Source organism: Candida albicans, chromosome 7 (assembly GCF_000182965.3).
Source record: "Candida albicans SC5314 chromosome 7, complete sequence".
Classification (NCBI taxonomy): Eukaryota; Fungi; Ascomycota; class Pichiomycetes; order Serinales; family Debaryomycetaceae; genus Candida; species Candida albicans.
Genome location: NC_032095.1, coordinates 389,527 through 404,119, shown reverse-complemented (window position 1 = coordinate 404,119; position 14,593 = coordinate 389,527). Strand labels below are relative to the sequence as shown.

Genomic DNA, 14,593 nt, shown 5'->3' with positions numbered 1-14,593 from the left:
TAGACATTTTATAGAAAGATACACAATACAACTATCAAGATTTTATGCTCTCTAATGGTTTGCAACTATTTACAAGTTTGTTAATGTGCTGATTTTGCAGTTACACCATCAATTTTTCAAAACAGACAGCAATGTCCCAAATGTTAGAACATCCTCAATTCTATTTGCACCTGCAATCAACATTGCAAGTCTATCGATGCCACATCCCCAACCACCTGTTGGGGGCAATCCATATTCCATTGCCCAAACATAATTATGATCTGGGATCAACATTTCTTGATCGTTGTAATCAGCTTTCATTTTTTGTTGCAATTTGAATTTCTCTAATTGCTTACATGGATCATTTTCCTCTTCATATGCATTGGCCATCTCTCTGGCATTTATAAATAATTCAAACCTCGATGAAATTCTATTGCCCGCAGCATCTGTAATTGATTTTGCCAATGGTGACATAATCTCTGGCTGGTTATATATAAAAACTGGGGTATTTGGATGTTCCGAGCAAATTGATTCCAAATATATTTCTGACAAATTATTCAACAATTTAACTGGATTAGGGTTTGGTGGTACTGCCAAGTCCAATCTCTTATGATAATTAACCAATCCGTCCAAAGTCAAATCAGTAATGGACACTCCGGTCTTTTGTTCGATCGTAGGCAAAAACTCGTATTTGGGGAAATTGCCAGTAGGAAATTTATCTGTAACCCCCAACTTGTCAAAAACATAACCAAACATATCTTCTGTCATTTTCATTAATTCATCCAAACTAGTGTAAGCTTGATAGAATTCACAGGTGGCAAACTCAGGATTGTGAGTCATATCAATGCCCTCATTCCTAAAGTTACTGCCAATTTCAAATACCTTATCAAATCCACCAATCACTAATTTCTTCAACCATAGTTCTGGAGCAACACGTAAATGCACGGGTTCCCCCTTGAATTTTGTTACAAATGGAGTTGCATTAGCACCAGTGCCTTGACCACTCAATATTGGTGTCTGTACTTCCAAAAAATCTCTATCGAGTAAAAAATTTCGAATGGCTTGAATGACTTTCGACTTGACAATTATTGCATCCTTGGAATCTCGGTTTACTAGATAGTTTAGAACCCTATTATTATTAATCAAGCCACGATCCTCTAATCTGTTTGGCATTTTCAGCAAAACAGGCGTCAACATTTCAATTTGCTTGTTCAATTTCAAAGTCAATTCTCCAGTTTTCGTTCTGGAAGCGTAACCCCTAACAGCAATATAATCGCCAATTTTGAAAAAGCTATGACAATCATTAAAAGCCGTCGGATCCATCCCCATTAATTTATTCGTTGCCATAATCTGTACTGAACAGTCGTCTTGGACTATGTCAATAAAATACATAGCTTTGCCTGATTTTCTTATACTAGTTATTCTCCCTTCAAGCAAATAAATCTCACACAGTCGGTTATTATCTATGTCCAGAAATTTAACAACGTCTTTAAAGTTTTTACAAAATTCCTTGACACGTAATTTTTCACTTCCTGCTAGTCTTTGACGAACGGCCGAAAGCAGGGGATAATACTTGGAATCAACGTGATTCTTTCCATCATTGGTGATGATCCCTTTTCTATTCTCGTATGTTAAATTGTCGGCATCTAACGTGGTCAGATAGTGTGAAACCAAAAAAGGCCTAATAAAGTTTCCAACTCTCGGTATTACTCTGGGAATTAGTCGGTGCAGTAGCATGTTGTGACTTGCTTAAACCAGATAGATTGAAAAAGTTGTAAACAAAATAAGCCCAAACCAAAAAAAAAAAAATGAAATCGTAGATCCCACAACACTCAGTGTCTGAGATTGAAAAGAGTAAACCATCTACAACTATTACTTCCACCAAAAAGCTGAGAGATTGTCATTGGACGTGACTCTCAATTACTTGATCAACAAGTTGAATTCAACTTTTTTGAATGAACTTTGACTTTGAACAAAAAAGACGTTTACTAATTTCTGGATCTCTCAAAAAACGTATAGGAAACGATTTCTACTCTAGTCTTGTTTCATCGAATATAATGATCGGTAGTTCAGTTGTTTGTGAGCAATTCATATTATAGTTAGCAGTCACATTATCTGTTTTACATAGACAGCATTTTGAAACATTCACCTCTCATACAATAAAGTGGAACAAAACGAACAGTGGTGGTAGTAGTGAGTAGTAAGTGAACAATGGGGGGTGGGCGGCAGCAGAAGACACCAACACCAACAAGTAAACACCAAGAAAAGCAAAAAAAAAAAAAAATACCGAAAACGTCCAACCAAGAATCGAGCTTATTCGACATTGATAATTCATTTAAAAAACCAGTAACCATTACCACCTCTTTTACTAAAACAGAATATCCAAGTTGTGCTAAATATGAGGTATGTTCTGATTTTGAGTTTGCTGTTGAATTGCTAAACAACAACGACCACCACGACCACCTTTTCAAATTGTATACGCAATAATACAAAAGACTGGGGTTTTTATTTATTCTCAAATACACATAAAGTACTAACAAGACCAATTTGAAATTAGTGGAAAATTTGTGAGAGCCTCCAAGTATCGTCATGTTTTTGGACAACCAGCCAAGAAAGAATTGTGTTATGAGAACTTGAGAATTACCAAAAATGCTTGGGATTCCAATATTATTCAAACCAATGGAAAGTACATTTCAGTTAATTGGGAGTCTTCAGGGGGTGGTGCATTTGCTGTCATTCCTGTTAACGAGACTGGGAAAGCTCCTGATACTGTTTCGTTATTTAGAGGACACAAGGGTCCAGTTTTAGATACTGCTTTCAATCCATTCAATGAACAACAAATTGCTAGTTGCTCTGATGATGGAGACATTTTGATTTGGCAAATTCCCGATGACTATTCATTTCACAAGTATCTTGATGAAGAAGAAAATATTAAAGATGTCACTGAACCCATTAAAGTCTTATCGGGCCACAAAAAGAAAGTCGGATTGATTGCATTCCATCCATGTGCTGAAAATGTGTTGGCATCAACATCGTTGGACTATTCAGTTAAAATTTGGAATGTTGAAACTGGGAAAGATGAAATCACTTTGCAGCATAACGATTTTGTCACATCAATTTCATTCAATTACAACGGGTCCTTATTAGCTACCTGTTCCAGAGACAAGAAATTGCGTATTTGGGATATCAGATCAGGTAAGATCATTTCTGAAGGATCTGGGCACGCCGGAGCCAAACCATCGAGGGTTGCTTGGCTTGGAAATACCGATAGAATTGTTACAACTGGGTTTTCTAGGTTTTCGGATCGTCAAATTGGTATTTGGGATGTTGAGAATATTGACAAAGGTCCAATCAATGGATTTTGGCAAGTTGATACGTCGTCCGGTGTTTTGATTCCATACTTTGACGTGGAAACCTCAATATTATATGTTGCTGGTAAGGGTGACGGAAATATTCGTTATTATGAGTATATCAATGATGAATTGTTCGAGTTATCCGAATACACATCGACCGACCCTCAAAGAGGATTTGCTGTTGCTCCTAAATATTCAGTTAATTTGAAAGACAATGAAGTTACTAAAAGTTACAAAACAGTTTTGGATAACTCCATCGAGCCTGTTTCCTTTATTGTACCAAGAAGGGCAGAAGTATTCCAAGCTGATATTTATCCAGACTGTCCTTCGACAGAGCCAGCATTGAGCGCTGAAGAATGGTTCTCTGGCAAAGAGGTGAATGGTCCATTGCTCATTACAATGGAATCATTGTATAATGGTATCAAACCAGAAATCCACGAATCCAAACCAGTAACCGTGGTAAACGAAGTCAAAAAAGAGGCCGAACAAAAGAAACAAGAGGAAATCAAGTTAAAGAGTGAACAGAAGGAAAAGAAGTCTGATAGTCAATCAACATCAGCTGCTACTGCTTCTACTACTAAGAAACAAGAAATCGAATCTACTAAAGAAGGCACTCCAGGAAAGAATGTCGACGATTTATTAAAGACTTCAGGACAAGTAAGTAGTTTGCTTAATAAAGTAGCTGAACAATCTGATGACGAAGACAATACCAACCAGGAAAACGGAAAAGATGAAGCCTGGGAGGAAGTAAAGAAGCCAGTAACAAAGTCATTATCCCCTTCTAAGGTTGATAAAAAGGAAGAGCCTAAGAAGGAAGAACCAAAGAAAGAGGAGCCAAAGAAAGAGGAACCAAAGAAAGTGACATCTCCAGTTACAAATGGAAAATCAGTCAAACAAGAAAATCAACAAGATAGTAAATCAAATGTACCAAAAAAATCAACTGCAAATAACGACTACACCACTGTCGAAAAGTTGGCTGAGGTGGTAACTAAGTTAGAGTCAAGGGTATCAGAATTGACAAATGCTGGATTAGAAAAAGATAAAAAGTTGGAAGCATTAGAAAAGAAATTAGAAGAGTTGTTAAAAAGATCAACAGCATAGTTTTTTTTCTTTAGAAGACGACCAATAGTCAAAGAATCAAACTAACTCATATTAAATTATCCTAAATTGTATTATTAGTGTTGTTTTAACTATAAATACACATTTTTTAAAAGAACTAAATGTAAAACGAAACACGTAATGAGAGAAAAACCTTATTTTTACTAAAAAAAAAAAAACTTTGATTTGATTTCTGTTAAAACGACAATAAGTAATAATAATAATAATATTAAAATAGAATGGTATAAATGTTTCTAAAAGGTATTGGCAATGAATAGGCTAATTAAATATTATTGGAGCAGTACAAATACATGAAAAAAAAGCATCATTTTTATTCTTTCTTCAAATCATAGAACTTTCTAAATATCAATCCCATAAAATTATTAGAATCAAACGTTGCCATACCATCGAACAATTCAAATTTAGTTTTGTTCTCATACTGCAATGCCAACAATTCGTCTAAAGTTATGGTGTTGGTAGCACCTGGAATGTTCACTGTACCTGAGGCAACTTCAATAGTAAATTTACCAACTTGATGACAACTAAACATAAAATCCAACTTTGATGCTGTAGCAACATTGTTGGCAGTAGAAAAATCAATAAGGACTTTTTGATCTATCAATTTTTTGGCCAGATATTTATAGGAGCCAAATTTAGGTAAGCGATTATGTTTCCTCAATTCACGATGATAGAAATATTGTTTGCTGAAAACGGGGATGACCATAATATTAAATAGCCTTCTTTTCCAATTCTTATCATTTGATTTTGATTTTGATTGTAATTCCAATAATACCGATTCAACGTGTTTTTTATAGTTGTGCAATTGCGTTTTCAAATAGTTTTCCTTCTCAGACAACTTCTTAATAGTTTTTTGAGAAACTTGCAATTGTTGCCAACGGCATTGTCTTTGAGAATCCTTTGTTTTAATGTCCATAGCTATTTGATTGAGCAATGTTTGAAATGAGTTTTTACGAGTCAACTCCCCCATTGATTCTAGCTTAAGAATAATCTCCAAACACATTTTTTTCAATTCATGATAGGTTAAATTCGACAAGTCCCCTAATGATGTACCCGAATATGGTCTGGTAGATTTCTTTTTATTGACAGTATTAGCAGTAACACTCTTGCTGTTGTTGAGGGAAATATCTTGCTCCGCTTTTTCATATTGAACAATCTCCTTGAATCTTTGTTCGTGGCTTGGTTTGATGCCCGATATTAATAATTCCAATAAATCATCACTGTCGTCTTCTTCCTGCACTCTAATGATATACAACAAGCAGCGTTTGGCTTGGGTGAACAATGTTTTAGTTTTTGAATCAACTATAGACTCCTCTTGTGTGGTAGGATTTAAGTTCAAAGTAACCGATGACAAATCGGTCAATGTCAACATGTCTTGTGGGGAAATCAACAATTTTTCCACCTCGACGCATGTTTTGTACAATTGATCATCATTGCCTGTTGTAATAATATCGACATTTTGCAAGATGGATTTCTCTAATTGAATCAATGAGTTTACACTGATAGTCAACTTAGGTCTCTGATGAGTCACAAGATCATCATAATCATGTAATTCATACACGGTTTCAATTTCACCCACATTAATAATTGCCTGACTAATGATTGACTTAACGGTGTCGGTACTTGCCATAATGTACTCATTCAATGGTTTCAAAAAATTGTCATTAAATGGTTTCATTGAAAACAATTGCAACATAACACGATACAAGTATCGCAAATTGTCTTTGCTTTTAGCTTTCTGGGTATCATTGTTACCAGTCAAAATTCCATAGTTCTCTGGTACTTGCAAAATAGATCCAAGATAGTGTTTCACAAATATAACCCCAGCAACGGCTAAATGTTGTTGATCAGATTTGTCGGGGAACTTTCTTTGAGCACATAAATAACCTTGACGACAAATCAATTTCACATGGTCAGGGATTTGCAACAAGGCTTTATTTCCAGAAGCATTTTTTTGTAACATTGAAAGCAAATCACTGCAAGTCTCCCTTAATGACATCAAATTGCCCACAAACTTATTACTAACTTCTGGCAACTGAATAGCTGCCTGTGGTGAAATATCACGAGACTTTTCACTACGACCATAAACTTTCATCTCATGATCAATGATTTGATTGTAGATTCTGATTGGATCTGATTCAAAATCCACTTGTTCATTATCAACAATACGTATAACAAACTTGCCCAAAAGTGCTTTCAAGTGTTGTCTCTGGAATGTATGATTATTGAAATTAGTAAAGAAATCTATCCAGTTTGTCAAATGCAACTTGGTGATGTCACCCAAATTGTTTGAGTTAGCTGTATCATTTTGCATCAACTGGATCATAAGTTTGACCAAAAAGTACTCTTCACGAGAATGATAAGTAATTGATGAATCTCTTACTGGGAATAATTGAATCACAGACTGGAACAAATCTTGACCAGATTTTGTCTGATTTTTAGTATATGGAATGGAATTAAACAATTTTGTCAAATAAATGGGATTGGTTTGAATAAAATAAAAGAGTGTTTGCCACAATTCAATTTTCTTCTTCAATGATTTATTCAATCGTTCCAAATTTTTCACATTTTCCACAATAGGCTTGAAAGTTTTACCCTTTGTTGGTTTGAGGAATTCCTCAATGCTGATTTTATTCTTGTCTAACAACCCAAGCTTCATATCAAGTTGCTCAATCTGATTTTCATACTCTTCATTGGCTTTACACTTTTCAATAATCAAATCCTTCAAATCAGATAAAGTCATTTCGTCTTGAAAATCACGGTCATTGTTTGACAATAATGGAGCAAATCTTCTAATAACCTTAAGGGGAGGATTTTTACTAGTTATCAACTGTTTGTAAGCATTTTGAGCAAAAACACGTTGCAAAATTGCCTGTGCTTTAACAACTTGCTTGATGTGCTTTTGATAGTAGTCACTAAACTCATAAATCAGTCCTCTCATCAACTTCCCACGAGCAACAGATTGCAAAGTGATTACACTGTCAATTTGATCAAATATGTCACTGAGTGTGACCTCTTTGGTATAGCGGGAAAGAACTCCTCTGAATAAAGTTTGAACTGGTATGATAGATGATTTCTCATATTTTAATAGCTCCGATTTTTGACTATTGAATTTCTTACGGTAATTGTCACCTCTAATCTTGGCGAAAAGCTGATTCAATATCCCGTCTTCATAAATTAAGGTGACCAAAACACTGTTGCATAACTTTGTTCTAGCAACCCCTCCACGAGCAATGCTTTGCAACTCTATCAATCTACGTTTATTAGAACGAACCTTGGAAAGTTTGGTGTAAAGGTCTTCAATAACTGCATTTCTTCTAATGATTGATTGGATTTTAATAATTTCCGTTTCATCAATGGCGTTGGATCGAGAGAATCGATGGTATAATTGGCTTCGTGCAATAGATTGTAATTCAATGAGTGATGGCAAAATTTCGTCTTTATAAGAAATTACTTTATTTGATTTGGAATAAATTGATTTCATTCTGACCAATGATTGGAAATCAATAATCTGGGGAGTGAATTTCTCCAATCCATTGGTAACGTATTTTTTCCAATCTCTTGTTAATTTACCTCTAATCAAACTTTGTAACTCAACTGTTTCAACATCATTGGTGATAGAAGTGAAATTGGGTTTTTTGTTGATAACAAAGTTTTTCCTAATTATTGATTGTAATTCAATAATTTCAAAGCTATATAACCTCAATTCATCTCGATGTTTGTGAACAGTTTTGCGACGCGCTTTATTACCACGTATTATTGCGAAAAGATTGGTAAACTCGTCTTGGTATGATTTTAACAAGATTCTATCCACAAACATCAAGTATCTGAAAACAGCCCCTCTAGCCAACGATTGAAACTTTATAATATTGGGGAGATGACTTTCCAACTCTGGGGTATAATAGTCAGAATCTCTATGAGATAGATCAATTATTGGCAGCTTGATTTTGAATTCAAGCAGTTTTGATGGTGGAGTGTGTAATTCTAATTTTGCATTTGATGTTGAAGGAGGAGCCAAATCCACACGGTCAGTAAAGGGGTCATCCCTACTAATTTTGGAGAGTCCGCTAGAATCTTGTGTCAATTCTGGTTTATTATCTTCGACCAATTCTAACTGTTTCTTTTGCAATTGTTGTGGTCTTTTTAATGGAGATGGTGTTTTCTTAACCGGTGAAGTGACTTTATCCATAAATGCAGCAGTGGCACTTGTAGTACTGCTATTATTATTGCTAGTGTCACTTTTTCCTTCACCAGTATCAGCACTAGAAAAGTTTGGTAACGGGGAATTAACTAGTGCTCGATTGGCAGTTCGAATGTCGTCGGCACTGAAATCAACTTTGCCTACCAAATTATTCATTGCAGGATACAGAGGATCTTGTTTATGCAAAATATAACTCAAGGCATGCAAGCAGAACCACACTTTAGGGACATTCTTGGCGTCGTATAAATCGGTTAATTCGAATCGAAACAAATCTGGCATATTGAAAAAATCTAATAATTGGAAAAATCGATTGATATTTTCGGTATGCTTGAACTGAAGTTTACTATCATTTAAAAAAACCGGTTTCGACGTGGGTAAGACAACATTAGCTAATTTAGCAAGGTGGATCCCATTTCGAATATAAGATATCAATTGAGAAGCAGATTGAGTGATTTGTTCTTGTAAAACCAGTTCTAACCATTGTTTAATTGCTTCAATTCGGCATAAATATTCATAACCGGGTGAGCTTTTGGAGGCGTTTTTTGCTGGTGATAATGATGATGATGATGGGGTGCCAATTGGTTGGTTTAATTGTTTTAATGGGGTATGAACATTGGATTGGGTATTAAATTTGGTTGGTGATTTGTTTAAAATGTCTTTATAGTTTTTGTTGGCCCAACTAGGAGTTTCATCAGAAGTGATTTCCACAAAGTGATTTTTCTTAGTTGGTGAGACCCCATTGCTTGAGCTAGTTGATTTGAACGACGAGACAGTAGCAGAAGGGGATTCAAATTTAGTTCTTAATAGTGATGTTGCAGAGCCTTTTGAGATGGAAGTAGGAGTCTCCGGTTTACTTGGAGTAATGTTCAAAGCTCTTGCCAAAGCATCTAAATCTTGACTATTATTGTCAAGACTTTTTCTATTGAACTTTGTCGGGGAGTTCAATCTATTACTTGGCTGTAAAACATTAGATGTGGTGGTGGTGGTGGTGGTTGCGGTGGTATCTGTCTCTTCGAGTGAGCTTAGATATCTAGCTGCTATATTACCAATCGCCATTATTTAATGGAGATAGGAATCTAAAAAATAAGAAAGATAATCAAAGGGATTAAAAAAAAAAAATTAGTAGTAAAATGAAACTAAATTTATACGAAGCCAATTTATTTCTTTTGATGATGATTTATAGTTGTAAAAATACCAAAACTGTTTGTTTATTTGTATTTAAATTTAAATTTGACGATATGAAATGTATTTAACTATTATAAGAGCAAGTTAGAATATAAAGAAAGAAGGATAATAAATGATCAAATTCTACCACCTTTGACAATAAACAAAATAAAAAATTCATTTAGTGTGTCCCCTTTTGGTTATTTTTTGTCTATGATTGTAGATTGTTTACATTTTCGCCCAATTTGTATTAATTTCACTAACCCCATCTGAAACAAAGCGAAAAGTCAAAGTTTGTCGACGTTCACACATTTTTTCAGACTTGGTAGCAAACTGCAACACCTTTTTTCTCTTCAGGATTAACTTATGAGTGACTTCACATAATGATAGCCTTCTACTTACTGCCTATAACGGTTATATAATTCAATATTGGAACACTACCTTATATGCTTCGTTTTGTTGGTGCAGTGATTATTGTGCTGACAGAACCTAAACTGAAGCGTGCCAAAATTGAGAGTAAGGAACCGATCTTCCTATACTCCGATATAGGTGAAGTTATTATGTGTATCCTCTTTTTCTCTTCCCTTAATTTATCCTGCTATAACTACATATTATCCGTCCATTTCTTTTAACTGTTGTTGGTATGCATCTTCTAAAAACTGTACTGTTCTGTTATATTTTTCAAATTCAATTTTCAAACTTGGTAAATTTTTATTTGTTTCATTCAACAATTGTAGATGATCATTGTAGTTCTGATTGATCTGTGAAAAGTCCATGCTCTCTATAATTTTTTCAAACCTATCATCAGTGTTATTGTGAGCTTGTTGCACCTTTTGATACTCTTGGCTTTGTTGTTCAATCATATTTATAATTTCGGAAACTTCGCCATCTGTTTGTTTAATAATGTCATTATACATCTCGCTTGCTTGTTTAGGTAAATCTCGTCGTAATTTGGTCACATCAACAGTTTCTTGTTCAAATTCTTGAAAAATTTTCCGTAATTGTATGGTTATTTCAGAATCTATTTTTTCAACATTTTCTAATGTTTTCAACGATAAAATATCATGAATCAGAACATTTTGTAAATCTAGTCCATCGGCCAATATGGAGTATTTGGAATTATCAAAAGTATTGATTAAAAACTCCTCTAATATCGTAGAAACTTGCTCCTTTAAAGGGTCATTTTGTGCTGCCGGTAGATGAAGGTTCAATTTTGCCATGATCGCCTGTAGTATGTTGTTAAACACGTATTGAAAGTCTTGTTTTGATAAATCAATTTTCTCGTAATCACTTTGAAAATCCATTATTGTTTGAAATGCTTCTTGGAAGTATTTGGTATATATCTAGTTGTTCGTGTGTTTAAAAAAAATAATGACTTGTGATGTGGCAAAGTTCAGTCAAGTAGTAAAAGTATATCTATATATTGTAGTTCGTTATTGTTGTGGGTTTGTTCCTATAAACATGTTGCACTGTTTTTAAGAGAGAGAAAAAATGGTCGTGCATGACTGGCAAAAACCCAATTTATCACTACAACTTGACTATCAAACAAAAGTCGAAAAAAATTCTGTTGATTGTTGATGAAACTTCCAATCTATAATTCTTAAATAAAGTACTAGACAGGCCAATACTACCACCAACCACACCAATTACTTAACTCCATCCAATAGATATACACATTTATACATTTGACCACACAATCGGTATTCATCAATAATCTATCAGAACTAATACTAGCTGAACTTATCATTTTCTTTTCCCAATTATTCATACCCATTAATTCATTTATTCACCAAATATGTCAGAAACATTGGGAGACGAATATTACCCATCATTTGCTCCATTTTTAGGGTTTGCTGGCTGTGCTGCTGCTATGATATTATCCTGTGCAGGAGCTGCTATAGGTACAGCAAAATCAGGTATTGGTATTGCTGGTATCGGTACTTTCAAGCCAGAATTGATCATGAAATCATTGATTCCCGTAGTTATGTCGGGTATTTTATCGGTGTATGGATTGGTTGTTTCAGTGTTGATTGCCGGTGGATTATCGCCGCAAGAAAATTACTCATTATTTAATGGGTGCATGCATTTAGCCTGTGGATTGGCCGTGGGGTTTGCTTGTCTTGCCTCAGGCTATGCTATTGGTATTGTTGGTGACGAAGGGGTGAGACAATTTATGCACCAACCCCGTTTATTTGTTGGGATTGTGTTAATATTGATTTTTGCTGAAGTTTTGGGATTATATGGGATGATTATTGCCTTGATTTTGAATACTAAGGGAAGCGGTTAATGATCTTCTTTGGTACGTCAATAATACTACCCTGTTACACTATGTTATACTATTTGCATTAACGATCTTAAAATAAATAAAGTCTTCTTAAAAAAGTTACAAAGTTTTATTCTACCAAAGAATTTCAATATTATATATATGTGTATATATGTATATGTACTACTTTTACATTTTTTTTAATCTGTTTCCATTTTATCATCTTCTGGTTGAGATTGTGGTTGGGTTGCTTCTGGTTGGGCTACTTCTTGTTGTTTTGCTTGAGGTTGAGTTGACCCATCTGTACTTTCTTGACCAATAGTAACTCTTCCATAATCATCGATATATTGATCAGCGTTTTCTTCCAAATATTGCACTGATCTATCAGAATCTAAAAACAACATATATGCTCGCTTGATGTCTTGTAGATCAACTGTATTGTTTTTCTTTTTCAAGGCAATTTGTTGTGATACCGAGATCAAATTGGCGGCATATCTCAAACTAGTTTCTTGTCCAATTTTAGTCAACAATGCCAATGCATCACCTGATAATTCCACTTCTTCTTCGGTTGCTCTTATTGATAAGATGGTTCTGATTTCATCGGCAGTATATGACGTGGTATGGATAGTTATAGATCTGTCCAATAAATCCATAGGCATACCGTGTGGTGATTTATAATCAGTGCCTCTGATACGAGAAACACCTCTATTGGTAGCCATAATAACAATAGGGGAGAATTCATCTTCTAATGCTCGGTTGATGAATGAAAAACATTCAATATCTAACATGTGAACTTCATCGATAAACAACACCCCAGGAACAATCTCTGCCTTACCTTCTTCCTTCCATTCGGCAACTTTAGTATTGATTTGGTCACGAACCTCTGGTCTAATTTCCCCAGTATCCCCAGAAAACAAAGCCAAGAATCCTTGTTGTCTAGAATTTATAACATCAATTTCATGCAAAGAGATAGTGTGGACAACTTCTTTTCTCTTTTGTAATTCACCTTCAGGACATTGGACAAATTTGGTTTCTGGTCCCATGGCATCATAATCTCTGGCTCTAGTGAATGATCTTCCTAATTTAGTAATTTTACCGGATGCCTTATCAATAGAGATGACATCACCAGCCAAAACCTTTTCTTTGGTTAACCCTTCAATCATCTTATTACCCAATTCATAAATTGTTTCCATATCGGTGGTTTTAATGGTCAACTTCCCTTGCTTGTGGCCGCCAGTGATTGTTCTATCGATCTGAATTTCAACCACTTCCCCTTCAATAATTTCTGTTTCTTCTTTTATTTTGATTCCAATTGATTTACGGAAAGCTTGGGTTAATGCCTCAGTTTTAGATAATTCTAATGAAAAAACTTCCGATGCTGCTAAAGCGGTAAATGGCACTTGATTACCCAAACTTTGTGATAATCCCATGGCGATGGCAGTTTTACCAGTTGATGGAGGTCCGGCAATTAACACTGCTCTTCCAGCAATTTTCCCGGCTTCAACCATTTTTAAGATAACACCGGCTGCTTTACGGGCAGATAATTGTCCAACCATCCCTTGAGCATTTTCCTTTGGTTGTAAGTTGTCGTCCAATCCTAGTCCTGATATATGAGAATGTGCGGCAATCAATGATAAGCCTGTGACATCTGTGGTGGTTGTTGTCACTTTAGTGGTAGTGATAGTATTTGTTGCCATATTGATCAAGCAGTATAAAGTATAATTTTAAATGAATGATGTGATTAATGTTTTTGTAGACAGCAAATTAAATCAATGTTGGGCTCAAAAATCGATGGCTAAACCCATTTCTAATGTGAGAATTGTTTTTGTTTCTATTTCGCTCTCTTTAAGTTTTTTTTTTCTGAAATTTTTCATTGAACAAGTGTGCACGACCGATGGATTAGGTAAAGATGTTTTCAAAGAACAAAGACTCTCAATGTGAAGTTCTCTAGTATAGTAGAAGAAATTACTTAGATAGATCAAAATTTATTTAGTTCGAAGCCGTATAGATTGAATTGAAGGTATTATTTGGTAGGTCAGAACGATATTTTTTAGAGCAGTTTGCAAGTGACATAGTGGAAGAGAAAGAGATCAAACATACTCATTGTAGCTGAATTATATTATTAGCACAACTAGATCATCTATTTTACAACTATGCTAAAACTATTTATGTACCAATGTTAACCCCAGAAACCGAATTATACTGGAGCTGTTGCAGGAAAGAGAATAAAACAATGCAAAGTGTGAAATGAATATTCTATGACGTGGGTTGCGGATACCAAGGTCACGTGTGGAAAAAACTAATGTCATCTCAATCTATATTAATCATTAATGCATCATCTGATTTAACAATTTAGTACAAATAAAATACAAAATATGTTAAAAAATAGTCCCAAAAAAAAGGAAAAGCACATTTCAAGCTCAAAACACTTTATCTCAATAAACCAATATCTTGGAATGTAAACATATTGGCCAAATGGACAAGCCAGAGTTTGAGCTGGATTGGTACTCGTGGTAG

At 34.8% G+C, this 14,593-nt stretch overlaps 6 protein-coding genes across 6 annotated transcripts; 2 read left to right on the top strand and 4 right to left on the bottom strand. All coding sequences in view use genetic code 12, as the record gives it.

The window, feature by feature from the left end:
- Window positions 1-108: 108 nt before the first annotated feature.
- On the bottom strand, window positions 109-1,716 carry MSK1 (lysine--tRNA ligase; the record flags this gene model as incomplete). Its single annotated transcript, XM_716278.2, has 1 exon — window positions 109-1,716. The coding sequence occupies one exon, from the start codon at window positions 1,714-1,716 to the stop codon at window positions 109-111; it is 1,608 nt and encodes a 535-aa protein (XP_721371.2).
- A 661-nt stretch (window positions 1,717-2,377) lies between these two features.
- CRN1 (Crn1p) lies at window positions 2,378-4,433 on the top strand (the record flags this gene model as incomplete). The annotated part of the gene is made up of 2 exons (XM_019475487.1): window positions 2,378-2,382; window positions 2,537-4,433. 2 exons carry the CDS (start codon window positions 2,378-2,380, stop codon window positions 4,431-4,433), a joined length of 1,902 nt encoding a protein of 633 aa, XP_019331032.1.
- Window positions 4,434-4,761: 328 nt separating this feature from the next.
- On the bottom strand, window positions 4,762-9,705 carry IQG1 (Iqg1p; the record flags this gene model as incomplete). The annotated part of the gene is made up of 1 exon (XM_716281.2): window positions 4,762-9,705. One exon carries the CDS (start codon window positions 9,703-9,705, stop codon window positions 4,762-4,764), a length of 4,944 nt encoding a protein of 1,647 aa, XP_721374.2.
- A 719-nt stretch (window positions 9,706-10,424) lies between these two features.
- On the bottom strand, window positions 10,425-11,117 carry CAALFM_C701830WA (MIND complex subunit; the record flags this gene model as incomplete). Its single annotated transcript, XM_716282.1, has 1 exon — window positions 10,425-11,117. One exon carries the CDS (start codon window positions 11,115-11,117, stop codon window positions 10,425-10,427), a length of 693 nt encoding a protein of 230 aa, XP_721375.1.
- Window positions 11,118-11,608: 491 nt separating this feature from the next.
- On the top strand, window positions 11,609-12,100 carry VMA11 (H(+)-transporting V0 sector ATPase subunit c'; the record flags this gene model as incomplete). Its single annotated transcript, XM_716283.1, has 1 exon — window positions 11,609-12,100. One exon carries the CDS (start codon window positions 11,609-11,611, stop codon window positions 12,098-12,100), a length of 492 nt encoding a protein of 163 aa, XP_721376.1.
- Window positions 12,101-12,276: 176 nt separating this feature from the next.
- On the bottom strand, window positions 12,277-13,773 carry RVB2 (RuvB family ATP-dependent DNA helicase reptin; the record flags this gene model as incomplete). Its single annotated transcript, XM_716284.1, has 1 exon — window positions 12,277-13,773. One exon carries the CDS (start codon window positions 13,771-13,773, stop codon window positions 12,277-12,279), a length of 1,497 nt encoding a protein of 498 aa, XP_721377.1.
- Between the last annotated feature and the right edge of the window lie 820 nt (window positions 13,774-14,593).